This window comes from Heptranchias perlo, chromosome 15, assembly GCF_035084215.1.
Source record: "Heptranchias perlo isolate sHepPer1 chromosome 15, sHepPer1.hap1, whole genome shotgun sequence".
Lineage (NCBI taxonomy): Eukaryota > Metazoa > Chordata > Chondrichthyes > Hexanchiformes > Hexanchidae > Heptranchias > Heptranchias perlo.
The window spans coordinates 9,515,624-9,534,067 of record NC_090339.1 but is presented as its reverse complement, the minus strand read 5'-3'; the positions used below and the strand labels follow the sequence as shown (position 1 = coordinate 9,534,067).

General features: G+C 44.1%; 1 protein-coding gene across 8 annotated transcripts in view; it reads right to left on the bottom strand.

Annotated features, from left to right (window-relative positions):
- hdx (highly divergent homeobox) overlaps window positions 1-18,444 on the bottom strand; it is a 171,707-nt gene that overhangs the window by 28,878 nt on the left and 124,385 nt on the right. For 7 of the 8 annotated variants that reach the window (XM_067996834.1, XM_067996831.1, XM_067996833.1 and 4 more), the window contains 3 exons: window positions 12,696-12,842; window positions 5,560-5,758; window positions 3,743-3,870 (listed from right to left, as the gene is read on the bottom strand). In XM_067996834.1, coding sequence (XP_067852935.1) covers window positions 3,743-3,870; window positions 5,560-5,758; window positions 12,696-12,842 — 474 coding nt within the window. The remainder of the gene's footprint in view (window positions 1-3,742; window positions 3,871-5,559; window positions 5,759-12,695; window positions 12,843-18,444) is intronic. The other variant, XM_067996830.1, reaches the window with a different exon arrangement.

Here is an 18,444-nt window from a genome sequence, read left to right as displayed (position 1 = left end):
AGCGCGAGACAAGAGAGCGCGCACACTGGAGCGCGCGACAGAGAGCGCGCACACTAGAGCGCGAGACAGAGAGCGCACACACTAGAGCGCGAGACAGAGCGCGCACACCAGAGCGCGAGACAGAGAGCGCGCACACTAGAGCGCGAGACAAGAGAGCGCGAGACAAGAGAGCGCGCACACTGGAGCGCGCACACTGGAGCGTGAGACGGAGAGAGCGCGCACTAGAGCGCAAGACAGAGAGCGCGCGCACTAGAGCGCGAGACAGAGCGAGCACACTAAAGCGCGAGGCAGAGAGCGCGAGGCGGAGAGTGTGCGCGCACTGGAGCGCGAGACGGAGAGCGCGCGCACTAGAGCGCGAGACAGAGAGCGCACGCACTAGAGCGCGCGCACTAGAGCGCGAGACAGAGAGCGCGCGCACAGTCGAGCGCAAATCAGAGAGCGCGTGACTGGGAGCGCGAGGAAGGGAGCGCGAGGAAGGGAGCGCGAGGAAGGGAGCGCGAGGAAGGGAGCGCGAGGAAGGGAGCGCGAGGAAGGGAGCGCGAGAAAGGGAGCGCGAGGAAGTGAGCGCGAGAAAGGGAGCATGAGACAGAGAGCGCGCACACTAGAGCGCGAGACAAGAGAGCGCGCACAGTGGAGCGCGAGACAATAGAGTGCGAGACAAGAGCGCGCACACTCCAGCGTGAGACAGAGAGCGCGCACATTACAGCGCGAGACAGAGAGCGCAGACATAAGCGCGCACACTAGAGCGCGAGACAGGGAGCGCGCACACTAGAGCGCGAGACAGAAAGCGCGCACACTGGAGCTCGAGACAGAGAGCGCGCACACTAGAGTGCGAGACAGAGAGCGCGAGACAGAGAGCGCGAGACAGAGAGCGCGAGACAGAGAGCGCGCACACTAGAGCGCGAGACAGAGAGCGCGAGACAGAGAGCGCGAGACAGAGAGCGCGAGACAGAGAGCACGAGACAGAGAGCGCGAGACCGAGAGCGCGCACACTAGAGCGCGAGACAGAGAGCGCGAGACGGAGAGCGCGCACACTAGAGCGCGAGACCTAGAGCGCGCACACTAGAGCGCGCACACTAGAGCGCGCACACTACAGCGCGCGACAGAGAACGCGCACACTGGAGCGCGAGACAGAGAGCGCGCACACTAGAGCGCGAGACAGACAGCGCGCACACTAGAGCGCGAGTCAGACAGCACGCACACTAGAGCGCTAGACAGAGAGCGCGCACTCTAGAGCGCGAGATAGAGAGCGCGAGAAAGAGAGCGCGAGATAGAGAGCGCGAGATAGAGAGCGCGAGACCTAGAGCGCGAGACAGAGAGCGTGCACACTAGAGCGCGAGACAGAGAGCACGCACACTAGAGCACGCACACAAGAGCGCGAGACCTAGAGCGCGAGACAGAGAGCGCGCACACTAGAGCGCGAGACACAGAGCGCGCACACTAGAGCACGCACACAAGAGCGCGAGACCTAGAGCACGAGACAGAGAGCGCGCACACTAGAGCGCGAGACACAGAGCGCGCACACTAGAGCGCGAGACAGAGAGCGCGAGACAGAGAGCGCGAGACAGAGAGCACGCACACTAGAGTGTGAGACAGAGACCATGCACACTAGAGCGCGAGGCAGAGAGCGAGCATACTAGAGCGCGAGACAGTGAACGAGCACACTAGTGCGCGAGACAGAGAGCGTGAGACAGAGAGCGTGAGTCAGAGAGCGTGCACACTAGAGCGCGAGACAGGGAGCGAGCATACAGCACGAGACAGAGAGCGAGCACACTACAGCGCAAGACAGAGAGCGAGCACACTACAGCGCGAGAGAGCGAGCACACTGCAGGGCGAGAGAGCGAGCACACTGCAGGGCGAGAGAGCGAGCACACTGCAGCGCGAGACAGAGAGCGAGCACACTACAGCGCGAGACAGAGAGCGAGCACACTACAGCGCGAGACAGAGAGCGAGCACACTACAGCGCGAGACAGAAAGCGAGCACACTACAGCGCGAGACAGAGAGCGAGCACACTACAGCGCGAGACAGAGAGCGAGCACACTACAGCGCGAGACAGAGAGCGAGCACACTACAGCACGAGACAGAGAGCGAGCACACTACAGCACGAGACAGAGAGCGAGCACACTAGAGTTTTCAAACCTCTCCTGCGTGCACTGATTTCACTGCAAGAACAGTGTGGTTGCTTTAAACAGATATCGTTCCTTGAGTGCCGGCAACCCCCCAAGTTTCTCACCTAAATGGCCAGGTTTTCCTGCGTGAACCTGTAGATTCAACCTATCACAGCCAGCCTCGATTATGTCATGACCAGACATTGTCGGCAGCAATCACTGGACAGTGATCAGGAGCAGGAACCCTCACTGCTTCTCTCTTAGCCTGACAGCATGAAGATCAGTTGCACCTCTTATCTGTGGTTGAGACTAGCTGACTTAGCAGAGATCAGGGATCAGCCTTGGCGATAGGATTTTTATATCCCCAAGTGAGGCAGAAGCATAAACAAGCAAAGAACAGACAAGAATAAATCTATTATCAGCCTCGGGCATAGAAATAAATTTATAATATCTGGTAACACGCATGTCATGCTTTGCCTTAAGGAGCTCATTAAAACATCTATTCTGTTTTCATTTTTAAATAAAGGATTTTGGAATTACATTTTATTGCTTCAGTAAGATCAAATGCAGAAATAGAGTTTTTAAAAAGTTATGGATGAATGCAAAGGAAATGAGATTAAGAGGGATCTTTGCTCTGCTGTCATTTTAGTGTCGGATGCGTCTTCACTAATGGATGCACCTGACTGAACATTCCTGCACTGGCTCACACATCAATACTTAACAGTAACATTACATTTGTATTTCTAAATGCTGAAATTTGCTCAATGAAATGAGTAATAGTGTTACTGATATTTCAGTGCTTTCCTTAGTCTCCAAATGACTCAAACTATTGTAAAAACATCACACTTTCAGAATATTTTTCATTTCCTTTAACCCCCTTCCTTTGTTCCCAAGAATCTGTTGACGTTCTAGCTGCTACAAGGAGTGCCAGACTGACCCAATTTGGCTTTTTTCCTGGCGGGGAAGCACGATTGTCCAGTTATCAGGTCCCAATTCTTCCCTTCATCCTTTATCCCACTGGCCTGGCTAGAAACATGGGGTTGGGGGCAATTTTAATTTAACCTACCCATTGGGGAACTGACGGGATTGGGTGCAACGCTGGTTTTAAACCTCGCCTGATTTTAGTTTCCATTGAAGTCAATGGAGAGTAATATTGGGCGGGTGTAAAACCAGCATTCCAACTGATCCCTGGGGTTACCGCCCAGTGGATTACGTTAAAATTACCCCCATGCATTGTGGGGAGCTGTGTACACAAGTCTGTAGCTCACTACTCTGCATTGTAGTGCTGCTTTAATTAACAACCAGCTGTACTAATAATTCAACTAAGTTCAAGGACAGCATTATCAACCTTCTGCAGGCTTGTAATCACAGTAATCTTGGAGTAAAATATGTTACCTATATACTCGTTCAATAAATATACAGGCATAATTTTTTCAAACCCAGCGAGAGATCATCTTTATTGGATACATTGAAGCAACAAATCAGCCAACTGTGAAAGTGTTCTGTCCATTTCTGCACCTGATTTGAGCTTTATTTGAGACAAGCAGCAATTAATTGGGGCAAGTAATTTACCTGCCGATTTCTAACTTACTACTTCTACTCACAAATTCTCATAAAATTAATAAGAAATTACCACTTTGTCTAATGTTGGAATACTGCATGACCCATCACTAACACTTTCTCCATCGCCATTCTCTTCTGCTGCTGCTTCTTCCTCCTCTTCCTCCTCCTCCTCCCTTTGTTCCAATTCACTTGGGACGCCTAAGAAGACAAGAGTATAAATTAGGATTTGCAGCTTAAGGGCCATGGAAAGCAACAATAATGGAAAAAAAATTGGGTTAGATGCCTAAATTACTAGTGCTTCAAACAAAGAAACGAGGGGAAACTAATCAACAAATGCAGATATCTATGGTGCCATAATCTGAGAGTCAAGTGCCATTAGTGTTGGCAAAGCAGATGCAATAAAATACCAATGTAAAACCAATGTAATTTTATTCATTTTATTTTGGTAAGCATTAAGTTTTTAAATATATAAATATTTTGTGTGTTATATGTGCCTCCTGAGTATAAGAATATACACAGTATTATGTTAACAAAATGTTTATACTGTGAAACCTGTAAATTAGGACACCCAAGAAATTTGCATTACGTGTCCCTTATTTGCAGGTGTCCTTATTTTCAAAATGCTCATTGTTTGTATAATAAAACGGATGAACCAAATATCACAGGATTGGCTGTATTTCCTGCAGCATTCCTTCTTTGCCCTCACCTGGGATTGTGTCTAATTCTGGAACCCTACCAGTGGGATGTGATTTCAGTTCATTTTCTGTTCAATGGGTTTCCTAGTTCATTGCCATCCCGGAGTCCTTTTCCATTGAGGGAGGGATGTCCTGATTCTGGGATTCTGGGATCTGTTTCATTGGCAGCCCCCACAGGGCGAGGTAGCTGCTGTAGGGCCAGAGTGCCTCGGAGATCACAGCTAAATTGGGGGGGGGGGGGAGGGAATTAGTGTCCTGCAGACCCCCGTCTGGGACCCCTTCCCTTCTTGTGCTGCAGCTGCTAATGTTTAAAGTGCTGGAGGGTGGGTAAGGGGTGGTTAGCAGTCCATCAGTACCTGATATACTTGCAGAATAGGGTTGCCAACTCTGGTTGGAGGAATTCCTGGAGGTTTGATCACGTGACGTCTGCAAATGTTATTGGATTTAACTTATAAAGGTTAGGTCCCCTTTAGTTGAGAATCTTTATTTGTGGTTTCACGCCAGCAGCTGTTGTGTGAGAAGTTCCAAGATCCAGGAGGCCACCCATGAGCAGGCAAAGAGGCGAAACCCAGGGCGGGATAAGGGGAAACCATTCGCTCCATCTCTCCCCCATTCCCCAGTCTTCCTCTCCCCCCGAACTCCCATTCCCCCTCTCCCCCCAATTCTTGAGCACCCGCGATTTCAGGATCCCCTTGCAATTTCAGGCCCCTCTCCGCTATTTCAGGGCGCTGGATTCCCGACTCTCCCCGACCAGCAGTTTCTGGCTTTTTGTGGAATGGGGAGTTCTTTACCTAGCATCCATAGCGGCAAAGACAACGCCCTATCCCAGGGACAGAGCCGTGCAAGCATTCAATCCCATAGATAGAGTGGTTTCTCTGCCGCTATGGATGCCGGTTAAAGAATCCCCATTCGACAAAAGCCGTTTCTTTCACCGGCTGCCACCTCTCACTAACTTGCGCGTCCTGTGTTTTAAGATGTAAAAGGTAGTTGGTGCATTGAAGGCTATCCGTAGTTCGTAATTTGCAAGTGTCCGTATTTTCAACGTAAATTATTTGGGACTGTCAATAAGTGTCCGTTTATTGCAGGTGTCGGTTTGTACAGGTTTCACTGTACACTTATCCGAGGTGCTTTATAGCTAAAACTCTGCATTTAGAATTCCGCAACTTGCAAAAAGTGCTTCAATAGATTGTACCTTCAGATAAGCTGACATCTTCTCCGTTCTTGTCATTATCTTCAGAATTTTCAGGACTCTTGGTTGATTCAACCCTGACTACGGTCAATGAGGGTGAATCCAATTCAGGTTGATTGGAAAAGTCTGCTGGTCCACTACGAGCAGGAGGTAGCTCAATGCCCATCTGGCGGTATTTCCTTCTCCGATTCCCAATCCATGTCTTTTCAGGAGAACATAAAAAAGACCCAAAGTGAGTACTAAAATAAAAGCAAGGAAAACCATTTTGCATGGTGAAAAATGTTAGTTTCAAGGCTAAAAGGTAGGCAAAATAACCAACCTGATAATAGCAGCCTTTTCTGGAGGGGAAAGGGGAAGGAAAAAAGGCAAGCAGTGATGTAATACTAATGTACAGGCTTTCAGTTACCTTGTTAATTCTCATTTTTTAAAAATTTATTTTTGGGGGTATGTGGGAAACACTGGCAAGGCAGCATTTAATGTGAATCCCTCTTTGCCCTGAGGGCATTAAGAGTCAACCATGTAGTGCAGAACTGGAGTCACATGCAGGCCAGACTGGGTCTGGGTGGCATGTTCCCTTCCTTGAAAGACATTAGTGAACCAGTTTGGCTTTTAAGGCAATCTAGTAACTTTCACGGTCAATTTCCTGGCACAATGCCAGGTCAAGTCCATCATTAGAGGGCAAAAAATAACATACCTAAATATGTACTGCGCTTTCTCAAAACATTCTAAAATGTGGTGTAAAAGTGCACCTGCAATAGGGTGTGCTCTCTCAGGAGGTGCAACATTGTGACTTAGAGGAGAAATTGAATTGGTAACCTTAGCAAAAAGCAGCAACTTGTACTTGGGTGCAAATTATACTACAGTTCAGAGTAATTCAATTTTGAACAAAAGCCTCTAGTGTGTGCACCAAGTAGTCTTGCTACACAAATTGACTAAAATCAAGAAAGTAAAAATATTACCCAGATAGAAATTGAAGTATTGAAGTGTAAAAATGCAGAACTGTTGCCTAATACATCAATCAGGTCATATCTAGCTACTGTGCACTGAGAAGCTCCTCTGGGATGTTGATGTTTAAGTAACATTTTAAAAATCTTGAGTTCTGTAGTGGATTTATTAACTGCAATGACAGATTGAGGTTACCCTTTTACATTTACTCAAGTAAAAAAAAGACCAGCAATACTGTCTACATTACACACCCTTAAGAAACCGGTGTTAACAGGACATTGGCTGACGGTGTAACATATTTAGACATCTTAACAGGCTGCTGCTGAGCAGAGCTGTCAACACTGGTAAATCCTCGGTGTGAGATTCTCAGTTACGAGACAGCCGCATACCGAAGGAGTCACCCTCATGCCATAAACAAACATTGGTAAAAGCGCAAAGCCACATTTGTCATAAGGATAGCAGACAACAATTTGTCCCTGTTTTAGTACGACTGACTTAGTACGACTTTGACAATCATACTGCTGCTTCAGGTCACCATGGCTGTGCTGAGAGCCCTCATAGGATTCTAACAGGGGACTTCCATTATTGATATGAATGCTGGCATAGCCCCATTTCCTTGCATTCTCTTGCTTTCTGTCGCTCTCTAGTAATCAAAACTAAGAGAAACTGCAAAGTCAGAATTTACTGGCAGTGTCAATACGGGAGGTCACAATCCTCAGCTGGGAGAACAAAATGCCAATATAACACAGGATATCCTCGAAAAGGTGAAAATTCAGATATAGCACCATTGCTCTTGCATGTTAATAATGGCTCATTTTCAGCAGTAAAACTGAACGCAATCCTGCTACATCCCATAGTTTTTCAAAGTGGGATTCTTCTCCATTTCTCTCGGGGGGGGGGGGGGGGGGGACTGCAATGTTGTCATGTTTCTGAATGTCTCATCGGGTGGTTATTTTTTCTGTGTTTAACTTGCTACCTTTCATTTCTGTTGCTGTATACTGATAAAAATAGATGGATCAGTCCTTCTGCCACAAATTTGGGTCTGCCAGAGATAACTTCTCGGGTTCAACAATGTCAGTTGTTCCCATAAGTGGTCTGAGCGTCTTGCGTTTTACGGGAGTAGACTCATATTTCCTGAAACTATTTGTACGACAGTGTAACCTAGGGACCTAATAGTAGCATCCTCTTGTGATCCGAACTGGACAATCAAGGCTTTTGCACAAATACTTTTAAAAAAATTAGTTCATGGGGTGTGGGCGTCGCTGGCAAGGCCAGCATTTATTGCCCATTCCTAATTGCCCTTGAGAAAGTGGTGATGAGCCGCTAGGCCATTTCAGAGGGTGATTAAGAATCAACCACATTGCTGTGGGTCTGGAGTCACATAGAGGCCAGGCCGGGTAAGGGCGGCTGGTTTCCTTCCCTAAAGGACATTAGTGAACCAGATGAGTTTTTATGACAATCCGGTAGTTTCATGGCCACCATTACTGATACTAGTTTTAACTAGTCTTTTGCACGAATACTCCTGCACTCTGTCCAAAGGCTGGCCGAGGAAACACTTGGTGAAATGAGGCTTGATGTGAAATGTTGCTTGATGTGAAATGTTAAGCTGCTTTATTTTACAGCAAGTGAACATACAGAGCAACAGTTATGATCAGATTCACATAGCTGAATCAGTACAACTTATATTTACATACTGATACAAAACAAAGAACATGCCATACTTCCCTGCATCTGTGGGTAAACTTACATGACTTAAACAAGTTGTGTTCTAACTATCTTCCAACATTTCTAACCTCTTAGCCTCAGAGAAGGCCCTCTTAGCTATACACGCAACAAACCTGACTGCCCTTGCAGCCTTCCTGATTTTCAAAGCCTGTTTTCCTGTGTGCCCGTGTCTCTATTTTTTTAATCTCTCTCTTCAGATCTCTCTCTTCAGATAGAGATCAAAGGGCTTTCCAGCACAATGGGGTTTGAGGAATTCTTCAATTACCCAAACAAGCTAATGAACTGCTTTTGGTTTAGTAACTTCCATTATCATATTAACCACCTTTTGTCCAAGAGCCACGTTTCTCAATCTCACTGCCAAATCACTGACCCCTGCTGGAAAAGGGGGGTGGGGGAGATTTGTAGCAAAACTGTAAACACATGTATACATACAGAAGAGATCAGGATTAAGCATGGTTGTGATGCCATCTATGGTTAAATCGTCCACCAGCATTTAGGCTCAGACATGAATAATAGCCACTTCGACAAGGTACTAGAGGGTTATTATTGATTTAATATGAGTCATCCTTTTAGAAGAGGGAGGAAATAAGATGGCAAACAAAATGAGTATCATCAGATGCTTCATTGAATATTAATTAACAATACCCTCCGGCGTTATGCAAGGTTTACAGCTGTTAATGTTTCCTGTCCTTAAATGCCATTAGGGCAGATTCTTTTATATGGCAAACATTGCCATATTATGTGAAATAAAACCACAAGATGCTGGAAATGCCCAGCAGGCAAATCAGCATCTGAAAGAGAAAGGCAAATTTATGTTTCAGGTGAAACCCTTCATGAGAAATGAAGTTTCATTCTCAAAACATCATCCCATTTTATTCTTTCAGATGGCGACCCACTTACTGCTTAATTACAACACTTTCTTCTTTGATATTTGCTCTGGTGGGGGAATCCAGAACAAGGGAGCACAATCTTAAAATTAGAGCTAAGCCATTTAGGAGTGAAATCTGGAGCTCTCTTCCCCCCAAAAGGCTATGGATATTGGGTCAATTGAAATTTTCAAGACTGAGGTCGATAGATTTTTGTTGGGCAAGTGTATCAAGGGATATGCAACAAAGGTGGGTAAATGGATCTAATTGAATGACGGAAAAGCCTCGAGCGGCTAAATGGCCTTCTCCTGTTCTTATGTTATACATGTTGTTACACTGAGATGTTTCTTGTGTTGAACGAATACAAATCAAAAAGCAGTACAGCCTGTACACTTAGAAAGATGTAAGGGGTCAACACAAGTACAGTTAAGGATGTACGAATGAAGAAGTGAGGAAGTTTAAAGATTGCGAGAAACATTTTGGGGCAGCTAAATTAATCCTTTTTGCAATGACACGGGAAACAGATTTAGTACTCTGAATATGGGTGAAAGAAGTGTTAGAGAGAATGGGAAGGGGATGGAATAATATCTAAATCTTCGAGATATATTTAAATGGTGATATTCACATTTATTTGAGGCTGGGAGGGGGAGCATGGGGGAAAAGAAAGGATAAATATTTAAACTGAGCATGTGGGGGAGGGGAAAGTGTAGAAAGAGATATAGTGGTCAGTAACTTTAATACCAGTCTTTTACCTTTGGGACCAGGTTCAAGTCCAGTTCAGACCAATCAAATGAAGGTTTCCAGTGCCTGTTGGCTGTAAGGCACAGTAAGTTGTGTAGATGGGAGCAGGAGGTTACAAAGGGACATAGACAAATTAATTGAGTGGGCATAGCTGTAGCAGATGGAGTTCAATGTGGGAAAGTGTGAGGTCATCCAATTTAGATCCAAGAAAGACTAAGGAATATTTTCATAATGGTGAGAAACTAGGAACTGGGGAGAAGCAAAGGAATTTAGATGTCCATGTACATCTATCACTAAAAGCTAGTGCACAAGTGCAAAAAGTAATCAAAAAGGCTAATGGAATGTTGGTCTTTATCTCAAGGGGGCTGGAATACAAAGGGGAGGAAGTGATGCTTCAGTTGTACCCAGCCTTGGTCAGACCCTATCTGGAGTACTCATTCAGTTTTGGGCAGCGAACCTCAGGAAGGAAATATTGGCTTAAAGGGTTAGATTGTGAGGACAAGCAGCATAAACTTGACATGTATTCTCTGGAGTTTAGAAAGTTGATGGGTGATTTAATCGAGGTGTTTAAAATGATAAAAGGATTTGATTGGCTAGATACGGAGCAACTATTTCCTCTAGTGGGGAATCCAGAACAAGAAGGCACAATCTTGAACTAGGTCATTCAGGAATGAAATCAGGAAGCACTTTTTCACACAAAGGGTAGTAGAAATCTGGAATGCTTTCCCCCAAAAGGCTATGGATGTTAGGACAATTGGAGTTTTCAAGACTGAGATCAACAGATTTTTGTGGGATAAGGGTATCAAGCGATATGGAGGGTAAATGGAGTTGAGGTACAGATCATCCATTATCTAATTGAATGGCGGAGCAGGCTCGAGGGGTTGAATGGCCTACTCCTGTTCCTATGCAACAGTCCCATAAGAAATGAGCTTGGGCAGTCAGCCCAGTTCCTGGTGGACAGAGGCCCAAAGCAGAAAAATCCTTTATTCAAGGACAAAGGATGGCTGATATGGGAAATGTAGAATGTCCCACTGGTTCAGTAGGGGATGTTCTTCTGAAGTTGGAGTAAAGAAAATTGTTTGGCAATAACTGATCTGGGAGTAAATTATGCTGACAATGGATGTTTGAAATAGGAAATTCTTGATTTAAAAAAATGGTCGCCAAAGCTACCTCCATAGAGTCAGGTAATATTTCCCACCTCACTATATATTTATCACCCTACATTTCTTGGGCTCGATTTGGCTCACCTTGCCACCATTCAGAGTCCAACACTACAGCTTCTAATTGTTGCATGGTTGTAGTTAGTGGTGGGGTGAGGCAGGGTTATGCGGGTCTGATTCTGTGACAGAGTCTCCGGCTGAGTTAAAGCCGGAGGCAGTGGTGCGGGTCGCAGGAGGTCTTAGGCTTGGGGACACTGCTCGGGCCTGAGTTTCAGGCAGTAAAGGGGAGTAGGCCCATCCAGATGCAAGTCAGATACGGGGCTAAGGCTGTGAGTGGGGGAGGGTCTGGGGTTGGGAGCAGGCAGCCAGCTGGGGTCTCAGATGGGGAGTAAAGGGCTGCAGTTATAACTTTACCTATGCACCTGGAGGTTTGTGGGGTTGTGTGCATGTAATGGGGAAGGTCGGGACAACCAGCAGCTCATTCTGAATGAAAGAATTAAATGTAGCAGCAAAGGAGTGAGGTGAAAGCTGTAGAAAATTATGAAAACTTCATCACATTGCAAGCCTCTGACAAGATTAATTGTTGCTTCTCTTTCACTTCCTCTCCTCCTCCCATTTATCATTCAGACTTACAAACTGATTGAGGTTAATGCAATGGTAGCTCATTTCTGACGCAATTAGAATGACATCAAAGACACTGCTTTCAAAAGGATAGCAACACAAATACTCAAGGGAATTGGGTGTGAAGAACTTATATGTCGTTTTCAGATCACCCATATTTATATATGTAGCAAAAATAAAGTTAGAACTTCCAGACCTCTGCGCATGCAAGATTCTGAATACAAATGTAATGCATGATTTGGTTATCATTACATTGATATAAAATATCAGTTTGGATAAGATGATGCTAGTCATTCAATAACTTTGGGACCTTCAGAAAGCACAGTCGACGATATTGGACTATTTTTGGTGCAGATTAATAACGTCTCGACCTCAGTACATAAAGCAGCAGCTGATGTTGCACTTCATTGTACAGCACAGTTGATCTATTTTGGGAAGCCCACGAATATGTACTTGCATATGGCCTTGTGTAAACTTAGAATGGTTTCATCAATGTCGCTTAAGCTCCAAAAAAACCCACTGATGGTAAACCCTATTATAGAAAGGCTATTATTAAACTAGAAAGAGTGCAGAAAAGATTTACTAGGATGCTACCGGGACTTGATGGTTTGACTTATAGGGAGAGGTTGGATAGACTGAGACTTTTTTCCCTGGAGAGTAGGAGGTTTAGGGGTGATCTTATAGAAGTCTATAAAATAATGAAGGGCATAGATCAGGTAGATAGTCAAAATCTTTTCCCAAAGGTAGGGGAGTCTATAACGAGGGGGCATAGATTTAAGGTGAGAGGGGAGAGATACAAAAGGGTCCAGAGGGGCAATTTTTTTACTCAAAGGGTGGTGAGTGTCTGGAACGAGCTGCCAGAGGCAGTAGTAGAGACGGGTACAATTTTGTCTTTTAAAAAGCATTTGGACAGTTACATGGGTAAGATGGGTATAGAGGGATATGGGCCAAGTGCAGGCAACTGGGACTAGCTTAGTGGTATAAACTGGGCGACATGGACATGTTGGGCGAAGGGCCTGTTTCCATGTTGTAAACTTCTATGATTCTATGAAAATGTAAAGCATCAAAGCGACATTCTTACCTTGACAATCTCACAGTCGACATTTAATTCCATGGAGACCGCTTCTATTTTTTCTCTGCATATTGAACCCAGGCTGGTCATACCTGTGTCCCAATATTTTTTCAGAACAGCCAGATCATTCTCACTAAACTGGGTACGATCCTGCAGCTTAAAAAAAGAGAAAGCTTTGTATGAAGAAAGAATCGTAAATAATGCATTATGCAAACTGTGGTAAAATCCTTCAAAATAAGGCAATATGCAATTCCGAATCCACATACATGCAGCCAGTATTTGGCGGTGACAGCCAGTATTTCCCCAGCTGGGTCAGTGTTTGCTAACTCAAATTGGTACTGTTACTGCCTCTCGCAGGACACCCTAAGGTGCCCAAGATTTTCTTGTGCACACGTGGAATTTCCCGATTGTGCACAGAGGTTTTGGGGGAGCACGGAGGAGGGATCTTGTGTTGGTTCAGCTTGTCATTTGGCAGGAACCTGCCAGTAAGGCATTAAAAAAAATTTTGTGGATTATTTTCATGACGTGTTACTTATGAGATATTTAAAATTACTTTGTGAGTCGTCAAGAATATTGAAGCTGGTCTACCCTTCTTTAAAATCGAAGAAATTTGCCAATAAAATTCTCGACCTAATATTGTAAACTATGAGCTGCAGTGTGATGGAGAGTTCCTGCTTGTAACGTGACAGAAAACATGTATTATAATATTGACCTTTTAACTCTGGGATGTGGAGCTAAATCTTACTACTGTCATACATTAAAGAAACTTTTTGGTACGTCATTGCAATAACTAAATACGAGCTTCCATTTTAGGTTGTATGATGGTTAAGCTACCTAATTGCAGTAAAATTTGAAATAAAGTTAAATAAAGAGTGTAACAACTTTCTCGACGCTCTTATAAATGAGTCATGTGGTATTTCTACGGGTGGGTAGCAGTAGAAAGTGGTTAGGCTTTACTTCATGTTGTTTCCAGGTGCTGCACTGAATGGTTCAATGTAGTCCAGTTTGATCCTAAGCATGAAGAATGGAAGCTATTTTAAAAGAGAGCCAGTGCAAAGTGTGTACCAAAGAGCCAGTGCATAGTGTGTTGCATGCATCATCCAATAATTCTGAGACAAAGGCTGCACCACAGTATACTTCTAAATGCTGGAAAATGCACCAAAAGGGGCCATAAATCTAAACTTCCTGGGGGTATGTGTGGCCTGCCCCCAGAAAAAAAAACTGGTGTTTTCTGTGCTCATGCCCCCGTTCAAATTTCTGGATCCCACCACTGCAAGAAATGCACTTCTGTGTACTTGATTGTTTCCCTGCAATAAGTGTTGGATAGATTGGGTCCACCTGCAGCTTACGTTGCAGCAAGCTCATGTCCCATTTCACTCTCAGCATAGCTAGCAAGGCTTTTGGGTTTCTTATTTTTATTTGTTCTCAGGATGTGAATGACACTAGTAAGCCTGCATTTACTGTCCATTCCTAGTTGTCTTTGTGGAGGCTGCCTTGGAGGGCAATAAGACTCAACCACACATTGTAGGGCTGGAGTCACATGTAGGTCAGACTGGGGAGGGGTAGCTGGTTCCTTTTGCTGAAGGAGATGAGTCAACCAGTTGGGTTTTTATGACAATCTGGTAGCTTTTCAATGGTTGCTTTCCTGGTGTCAGCCGTAAATTGCCAGATTTGAGTTCCGTTTCACAATTTGCCATGGTGGGATTTGATCTCACGACCCTTCAGAACTGGGCCATCGTACCCATTGTATAAATCTAACTTAGAATATGTAGAAGTTTTACAGCAAATATGGAATACCTGCATAAAAGTGACAATGATCAGACTCATTGGCAACAACAATAACTTGCATTTATACAACGTCTTTAAAGTAGGAAAACGTCCCAAGGCGCTTCACCTGAGCGTAATCAGACAAAAACTGACATCGCCAAAGGAGACATAATGAGGGATGACTAAAAGCTTGGTCAAAGAGACAGGTTTTAAGGAGGGTCTTAAAAGGAGGAGAGAGGGGTGGAGCACTCCACTGTGCTGTATTCAATTCTGTAGAGTTTAAAAACAGCTCTGGCACAGAAGGCGACTAAAATTACAACTGGTAACAATGTTCAACATCAGTGCTTAACTGGACATCCGGTCCAGCATGAGGCACAGAATCTCCAGGAGCAAGGAAGTGCGAGCTCAAAAGACACATAAACCAAACATACTGCAATTGCTTCTACTCATCTGAGAATTGGGATGGGGGCATCATTGTGATGCTTCAGTTTTTTCTATCTTTCATAAATCAACTGCAGAGTCAATGTGACCCTGTTTTAAGTGCACTGTGCTCAGTTCCAAGCTTGACCCACTAAAAGGAACACAGACATGTGTCAGCTTAATTTGCTGAATTACAAACGCTGCGATGAGACAGAACATTTGGCTCTGGCTCATCCTTCCATAGAAACCTACGTACTCTCCCATCACAGCAGCTAACTGCCTCTCGAATCACTCCAGAGCACGTACCTCCCACTACCCAACCAGAAGGCCATCGCAGCTATTGGTCATTCTTTGTGTGAAGACGTACTTCCTGACATCAGTTTCAACTTGCCTTTTTACCAGTTTTTAGTCATTTCCCCTTGTTATGCAATCATGGTTTAAGCTGAAATAGTACTCCAGATTAACTTTACTATTCCATTCAGTATCTCACATAACTCTGTAAGGTCCCCTCTTATTCACCTACCTTTCAATTACACAGAGAACCAGAGTTCCCTCCAACAGGATCTACTGATTTCAAAGGCAATTTTTGTAACCATTTTTATAAATTGTTCCCTTCCATCAACACTCTTTACAACATAAGTACAGACTCAGAATATATGCCACATTGAAAAAAAAAGGCTGGGGGGGGGGGGGGAACCCACAAAAAAAATAAATGTAAAAGGCTAAGATTACAGTCAAGAACACCAGCAGTTTGGTAATGTCTAATAATGAGAAACTCACAAAATTTAGCTTATAAGTCAAGAAGCTTAACCAAAGCAGAGCACTATCAAGAGTATATTGTATACTTGCTACATTGCTGTGCTTCACATACAGTCTACTCCGCTTAATTCAAAGCTACTTAATTTAAATTACATGACAATTCAATTTTTAGCACTCTTAATTCAAAGTTGCTTAATTCAAATTATGTGCTAATTTAATTTTTAGCGCTAAGTTGCCACATGACAGTGTTATTTAGGTTGCTTAATTCAAATAGTTGGATAATTCAATTTATTGTGTGCTAAAAATGACTGAATTATCAGGAGTACCCAGGAGGATACAACTGATTGGACTTTGTACATTCGAAAGCTTCTTGTGAAAAAGCAGGTACAATGACATGTTTTGCTTGCCATCTGTCTCCTATATTGCACAGTATGACTTTGTCATCTGCATGATAGCAGTTAATTTCAAACAAATCAGGGGAATTAACAAGAGATAAAGCAGGAAATGTACACTTGGTGCACTGGGCTCAAGGTCCCCTTGAGGTCATGAAAGAGGTAGATGAGGTGTGCTTATTAAGCGTCTCCAGTATTTCCAACTGCAAGTCAACAACAGGAATTTGCACTTTCTATAATTCAGTTTTCCATTAAATAATATTACACATATCAATGTGTCATAGCTCAGTGGTAGCACTCTCGCCTCCGAATTAAAAGGTTGTGGGTTCAAGTCCCACTTTAGAGACTTGAGCAGAAAATCTAGACTGACACTCCACTGCAGTATTGAGAAAGCGCTGCGCTGTCAGAGGTGCAGTCTTTCAGATGTGACATTAAATCGAGGCCCTGTCTGCCCTCTCAGGTGATGTAAAAGATCCCATGGCGCTATTTCGAAGAGGAGCAGGGGCGTTCTCCCCGGTATCCTGGCCAATATTTATCCCTCAACCAACATTACTATCTGGTCATTATCACATTGCTGTTTGTGGGACCTTGCTGTGTGCAAATTGGCCACCGCTTTTCCTACATTACAACAGTGATTACACTTTAAAAGTCTTTCATTGGTTGTAAAGTGCTTTGGGACGTCCTGAGATTGTGAAAGGCATTATATAAATGGAAGTCTTTCAAGTCTTTTTACTTCATGTTCAAAGTGCTCTCAGCTCTATCTGAAAAATGACAAAAAAAAAGTCTATTTGGTACACAGTTTAACAAAACCTCAACTTGTTTGCTTAACAGTGATCCACTATTACTTATCTCCTTCTCTTCCAGTGACAGTGGCCATTTGCACTTCAAAGCTGTAACTGTAACATCGTTGAGAAGTGGTTTCAATCCACACCAATGCGACAGTTAACAACTTACATTTTATATATCGCTATTGCATAGAAGGGAGGGATATTCAAGAGGCCAAAGGAACAGAGAGTATGGGTGAGAGAGGAGGGCTTGGGGTTGAAGGAGGCTGCCTAATTGTTGCTATTGAAAGGTTAAGAAGGATTATCGCTAAATAAATCTGGTCTCAAATCAAAATAGGCCTCCCCCTTTCAAAGTACAATGCCAAATGTTAATCAATATGCTTTAAATTAGTCCCTTGTTCAAAAAAGGGTGTAAGGATAAACCCAGCAACTACAGGCCGGTCAGTTTAACCTTGGTGGTGGGGAAACTTTTAGAAACGATAATCCAGGACAGAATTTGCAGTCACTTGGACAAGTGTGGATTAATTAAGGAAAGCCAGCACTGATTTGTTAAAGGCAAATCATGTTTAACTAACTTGATGGAGTTTTTGATGAGGTAACAAGAGAGGGTCGATGAGGGCAATGCGGTTGATGATGTGTATATGAACTTTCAAAAGGCGTTTGATAAAGTGCCGCATAATAGGCTTGTCATCAAGACTGAAGCCCATGGAATAAAGGGGGCAGTAGCAGTATGGATACAAAATTGGCTAAGTAACAGGAAGCAGAGAGTAGTGGTGAACGTTGTTTTTCGGACTGGAGGGAGGTGTACAGTGGTGTTCCCCAGGGGTCGGTGCTGGGACCACTGCTTTTCTTGATATATATTGACTTGGACTTGGGTGTACAGGGCACAATTTCAAAATTTGCAGATGACACAAAACTTGGAAGGGTAGTAAACAGTGAGGATGATTGTGATAGACTTCAAGAGGGTATAGACAGGCTGGTGGAATGGGTGGACACGTGGCAGATGAAATTTAACACAGAAAAATATGAAGTGATACATTTCGGTAGGAAGAACGAGGAGAGGCAAAATAACTAGAGGGCACAATTCTAAAAGGGGTACAGGAACAGAGAGATCTGGAGGTATATGTGCACAAATCGTTGAAAGTGGCAGGGCAGGTTCAGAAAGTGGTTAAAAAAGCATACGGGATCCTGGGCTTTATAAATAGAGGCATAGAGTATAAAAGCAAGGAAGTCATGATGAACCTTTATAAATCACTGGTTTGACCACTCTGGAGTATTATGTCCAGTTCTGAGCAGCACACTTTAGGAAAGATGTGAAGGCCTTAGAGAGGGTGCAGAAAAGATTAACGAGAATGATTCCAGAGATGAGGGACTTTAGTTACGCGGATGGACTGGAGAAACTGGGGTTGTTCTCCTTGGAACAGAGAAGGTTGAGAGGAGATTTGATAGAGGTATTCAAAATCATGAAGGGTCTAGTCAGAATAGATAGAGAAAAACTGTTCCCATTGTTGGAAGGGTCAAGAACCAGAGGACATAGATTTAAGGTGATTGGCAAAAGAACCAAAGGTGACATGAGGAAAAACATTTTTACACAGTGAGTGGTTAGGATCTTGAATGCACTGCCTGAGAGGGTGG